This window comes from Melospiza melodia, chromosome 4 (genome assembly GCF_035770615.1).
Source record: "Melospiza melodia melodia isolate bMelMel2 chromosome 4, bMelMel2.pri, whole genome shotgun sequence".
Taxonomy (NCBI): Eukaryota; Metazoa; Chordata; class Aves; order Passeriformes; family Passerellidae; genus Melospiza; species Melospiza melodia.
In genome coordinates this window covers 82,250,439-82,256,335 of record NC_086197.1, presented here as the reverse complement: position 1 = coordinate 82,256,335, position 5,897 = coordinate 82,250,439, and the positions used below count along the sequence as shown (strand labels likewise).

Here is a 5,897-nt window from a genome sequence, read left to right as displayed (position 1 = left end):
GCTTTGTAAATTCTCAGTTTTTAAAGCAATGATTATTTTTCTGTGTATTTCTGCATTGCTTGGAACATTCTGTCTGTAGTGTAATATTCCTGTTGGGCAAATTCTGTTAATTCTTTGTGACCCTTTAATTAGAAAATTATTGCTATAGCACTGTCTTAAATTTATTTTTCTTGTCTTAAGCACATAAGGCAGAAACCCCCTCAAGCCCTGGATTCTTACAGAACAAATATTTGTGCAAAAGAACAACTTTACATTTTGTCGCTCATATAGATGGTCATAGAAGAACTGCCAGCATGCAATTGTATCCAAGTTGTTGAAATTATTGTAATTATTATAATTTGAGTATTAATAATTTAAATATCATAATTTGAAATACACATTTCAGACTGTTTGAAATGTGTTTAGTTTTGAGGAGTTTGTATTTTTTGAAGAAGTAAATTCTCCCCATAATTAAAAAGTTTATGTTTGGTCATAGTTACAGAGAAAAATATATGGTGTGAATTCAAAAATCCAACAGAAAGTTGCAAGGTTCTTCTTGAAACCTTTATTATAAAATGTGGATTTGACCCAGCCTTTTGTTCTAACAGATTAAACTACCTAGGAAAAAGCAGTTGCATTTACTGGAATAAGCACATATTTGGCAGCAAACAGCTGAAAACTGAATTGATTCCCTCAACAGAACATGAACTGTAGAACCAGCATCTGGCTGACAAGTGTGTTTTAACATCATTGAAACCTTTCCACTGATTTTACCATTACATTCAGAATTGTAGTTTGTTTAAGTTCTGCATTGTAGTTCAGTACTGAACTAATTGTAGAATTGCAGCACATGAGCATTCCAGCTGGCTTGTGTGCTTTCTGACATCTGAGCCTTAAGATAAGAACGGCTGCTAAGTCTGAATTTCCCCCAGAGTGATAAAAGGAGTTTTGAAGTAAATTATGGGTTGAATGGCAATGAGTCACATAGATAGGAATCTGCCTCTCTATAAATTTTTTCCTTCCTTCTTAAGCATATTTTTAAAAAGGTGATTTACAACTCCAGAAGGATGATTTAAAAAAAAAGGTAAGGAAATAGTTCAAACAAATGTGAAAAGCTAGTAGTCCATTTATTTCAAGGCAATGTGGTGTTGGAGGTTTCTGGAATCCCAGAATCATTTCGGTTGCGAGGACCTTTAAGATCGAGTCCAACCGTTAACCTGACACTGCCAACTCCACCCTTAAACTGTGTCTCTAAGTCTACATCTACATAGCTTTTAAATACCTCCAGGTGTGGTGACTCCACCACTCCCCTGGGCAGCTTCTTCCAAAGCTTGACTATCCTTTCAGTGAAGAATCTTTTCCTATTATCCAACATAAATATCTTCTGGTGCAACTTGAGGCCATCTTCTGTGGTCTCTCTTGACTCTTGACTAACTTCACTGCCCTTCTCTGGACATGCTCCAGCACATCATTCTCTTTCATCATCCTGAGGCAACAGATCCGCTCCTCCGTGTCATTGGTAATGACATTAATCAGGATTGGCCCCAGTAGTGAGCCCTGGGGAGCACCACTGGTGACTATGTGCCAGATCGATGTGAACTCCATTCACCACCACCATTAGCTCTTTCCTGGCAGTGCCATTTAGTCACACTGTGGAAACTTTTGTGTAAATAGTTAAAAATTTGTGCTGGAAGTACAGTTAGTTGGATGCTTGACTAATATTTGGAACGTGCTTTTCCACAAAAAAAGCATTTTCTAACTATCATCCTTCAAATCAGTGTCCAAAAACCCACTATTTTTAGGAGTGAAGAAAAGAGGAGAAAATATATGCAGATATATTTGTGAGCTAAATTTAGTGAAGCAAATCGAAATCCCACTCAATAGACTCTTCTCGTTCCTTTTTTTCAAAGCTTTTTTCACTTCAGTTGTTCCCAAACTGTGGTTCATGCAGAAATATTAAAAAGGAAATGTCGGTTTGTTTTCAGTTAAAAGTTTGTTCATAAGTGATATGGTAATCTGAGAGAAAACACTCTGGTTATGCTTCAAGAAGATTTAAGACTGTTTCTGTAAGGCAGAATACAGAGTATACCCCCCAGCTGTGCATCTCAGTGGTGTGTGTTGGAAGCACGGAGCAGTGAAGAGAGGGCAAAGCTCAGGATGTGACGGAACCCGGGCGGAGTCCTGTGGTTTGTGTTGCCACAGCCATGAGGAGGAACGGGAAGTGAGGGTAGAAACCATGTGGCTGTGTTCCACTTATTGCCCAGAAATGTTTTGTACAAACCAAGTACACCTCCTACCAGCAAATATTCCATACAATGCAGAGAGTGGAAGGTTTGACCACAGTCCCACCATCAGTGCTTTGCACAATAGTGGTTAATAAGGTATAAAATGTACCTCAAATTTTGTACCTCAGTAGGGGATGAGAATTTGACACAAAATTTTAAGGAACAGATTGACAGGTTTGTCTTTCTCACCCTCCACAAAAATGATGCCTTTTGGTTAGTCTTGGGTCGTCAGTTATGCTGAGTGTTGACACAGGAAATTAAATTTGTGCAATATATTCTGCAGCAGCTGCTTTTGTCACCAGCAATCCCAGAGAAGCTACATTCAATAAACCATGGATTTGTGAACCCAGCTGGCTCTTCTGAATGTGATCAGACCTGCAGACTATTTGTGCATCTGGTGTAGGGCTTAGGGTGATGTTTTTGTAACAGTGTGTGAATTGGTTAGTGTGTCAAATATTGTCCTGCAAAATTGAGTTTTGTTGGAAATTCTGCAATTCCTTTATTCTGTCTAGGTGCTTCTGTTTCTACCTCTGTCTTTGAGGTCTGGTTTACTGTCTTACCTATACAGACCCTTAAACAGACAAACACACATACTGGCTTGTTAAAGGGAATTCTAATATATCTCTGAGGTTAAGAGGAAAAAGTACAGTAAAAAATCTGTGTTATGTAAAGATAAAATGGAGAAGAAAAGGAACATGGCAATGTTTTATTGCTACCCTTAAAATTATTTTTTTTCTGAGAAATCAGATTTCAGATTGAGCTGATGAACAAATTGCCTTATATTAGGCAGCCACACTCTAACAATATACTGTGATTCAAGACAAGTAGATTTAACTGATCTGACTGCATGTGCTCAGATTTAGTCATGCATGTCTTCTGACCTCTGTTTCTGTCATCTTGTACAGTTTTCATTGTGCTTCCTTATTTTCCCCTTAACACAACTCATTTTAACATAGCTCATAACTTCTTTTGTGTATGATCTCTAACATCCTGTTCTGATGGTGAGGAGGCATTTTTGCCCAGAGCCAAACATGTGCCCGAGCTGCTGCCGCCTAATGTAGTCACAAGGTGTAGAAACTGCTCAGTGTTTGGCAGCCACAAAAAAGCGTCCCAGAGCAATTTGCTTCCAGGCATGAAGGAATTCTCTAAGACTATTTTGTTCTCACATGAGTCATGTGAAATACTGAAGTCCTGTCACATTCTGGAGGGGTTATAATTTGCCCCAATTTAAAATATTTTTGATTTCTGGGGCAGCATTGCTCTGTGCAAAAGATAGCTTAACAATTCTGCGTTTCAGTGGCTCTGAACATGCCATTTTCTCTCTCTTCCTTCTTGCTGGAATCTGCAGTTTATTGCAGATTTCAAACCTGTCAACACCCAAATGTGTGACGCCAGATCTCAATACATGTGAAAAAACTAAGCTGAGGGACATGATAATATGTAGCAGGGGAAGAAGATAGAAGTTCTGCAGAATACATTTTGTGCAGTACAGAAAACTTTTCTGTAAACTCCATTTTGAAGTTACATAAGTGTTATCAGCCTGCATAGGACAGCAGTTTGAACTCCATGACTTTCCCTTGCACTTGAAGGTTAGAGGAAACCGACAGGGCGTTTTACGAGCTGTTTGAACCACAAACCTGAAAGCATTAAAAGCAGGAGTGCCTCCCGAGCTGAGGCGGAGGAAGTTGGCGTTCTGGACGCCCCTGGTGTCGGGAGCGGTGTCGGCGGCGGCAGGGCCGGGCGGGAAGTGCGGCAGTGCGCACGGCCGGGCCGGGCTGTCCGTGTGCCGGGCCGGGCGCTCCGTGTGCCGGGCTCTCCGTGTGCCGGGCGCTCCGTGTGCCGGGCGCTCCCGGGGCAGTCCCGCAGCCATGGCTCCGCGCCCCGCCGCCCCAGCCCCGCTGCTCGCCTCCCTCGCCCTGCTGCTCCACGCGGCCCTGGCCGTGCCCCATGTGCCGATGCTGCTCTGGTCAACGCGGAGGTAAGAGATCGGATACAAGTGTATCCCTGCTTGTGCTGCTGCTCTGTGTGTGTCTGCGCAGAGTGTGGTGTGCCGCCGAATATGGTAAATCCGCTCCGGGCAGTAAATTCACCAAAAAGTAAATTTGCACCTCGGCCATCAAACAAGTCAACAGGTGATTTTACCCGTTTTTATTTATAATTTTAGTGTTCTAAGCTGAGCAAGAAGTAAATAAATTCTGTGAACTAATCTGAAGTAGATGTGCTTTACTCACCCTAAAGCATCTTTGAATTCCACTGTTAAGAGATGTTAAGGCTTAAATCCACAGCTTAAGGCAGTGGCACAAAAAGGGGCTGTGTAGTTTTTTAAAACTCTGTTGTAGTTTTTTAAGCCTTAGATTTCCTAACTTCTGAACCCTGACTTTTCACTTTAATGTTCATTTAAATACAGGTTCTTAAGTACATTACTGCATGTATATGCATCGGATGTTAGAAACAACTGAAGTCTTGACAGATCCAGAGACGCATGAAATTCAGGGGTTTGCATCTACTTATAAAATAGGACTCTGAAGCTGTTTTGAAAGAACCAGGAATAGACCTCTTTCTTTCCAACCAGGAATTTTGTTCATGATCCCTTCAAGGATTTGTACTATTACTTGGGATTTCCAGAAATATGGCAGGTTGGGCAATGCAGTAGTTTCAGGTGGATAGTGAATATGTAAAGTTGTCAGAAAAATTCATTACCACTTATTAACCACCTTTGCCATATCTTTACTCATCTTTTATGGATTTCCAAAACCTGAAACTCTGCATATGGAAATCTGCATGTTTTGAAAAAGTTTGATTTTATAGCTTTCACCTTTTTTTCTCCTCCTAAAAGAAAAAAAAAGTTTCAACATCAAGGCAATTTAATATTCAAAATACTTAGTGATTCACCACTAAGACAGGATTCATGAGTGTATTACCCCTGTGTAATACCCCTGTATTTAAAAGCAAAGTAAATGTTGGAAAGCACTGTTCTTAGGCTAAAAGCGATTCTAAGCATTTAAGAAAAGATCAGCGCTTCCTTTGTCCTACTTCCTGGTTTATATAAAAAACATACCTGCTGTATATATAAACAAGGTCTTATCACTTAATCCCATATAGTCATAACAGCAAACTTTCCATCAAGATGCAATTAGCACCCTGTTCTACTGCAGATTTTTCTGGTTTATACAAATCCAGAGCAGAAAATCAGGATACTGGACTGGGTAAACAGTTTCATGTCTCCAGGAATACAACCCTTTGTGGAAGAAATGTTCCTCCAACCATGATATTTGCATTTTGAAAGGTAAAGTTCTTGTGGGGCCAAATTTAGTTCTGGTGAAGGTCTATGAAGCAACTGAAAATACGTTTTTCGTTATTTTATAAAACAAAGTAACACTAACAACAACTTCCTGCTGCTAACCCCTAAGTCTGTGCCTTACATTTGGTACTTCCCAGTGATGCGAGGTTTGCAGTGTGTCATCCACAGGCCTACGAAATCTGTAAATTTCTATTAAGAGTCTTAGGAAAGTTAACTAGAGAATTGCAGTAATTATGGATATCTGTGGATATCTATTCACTCTGTAGGAACATGTCCTACCAGTATTAAAGTTCAGCAATTCATTAATCAACAGAAGCTGTGATTCACTGATC

General features: G+C 40.2%; 1 protein-coding gene across 1 annotated transcript in view; it reads left to right on the top strand.

Moving 5' to 3' along the window:
• The first annotated feature begins 4,117 nt into the window (after nt 1-4,117).
• ATP6AP1 (ATPase H+ transporting accessory protein 1) overlaps nt 4,118-5,897 on the top strand; it is a 50,099-nt gene continuing 48,319 nt past the window's right edge. Inside the window, exon 1 of the mRNA XM_063155374.1 lies at nt 4,118-4,242. Within this exon, the coding sequence (XP_063011444.1) occupies nt 4,133-4,242 (110 nt within the window). The 5' untranslated portion in view covers nt 4,118-4,132. The remainder of the gene's footprint in view (nt 4,243-5,897) is intronic.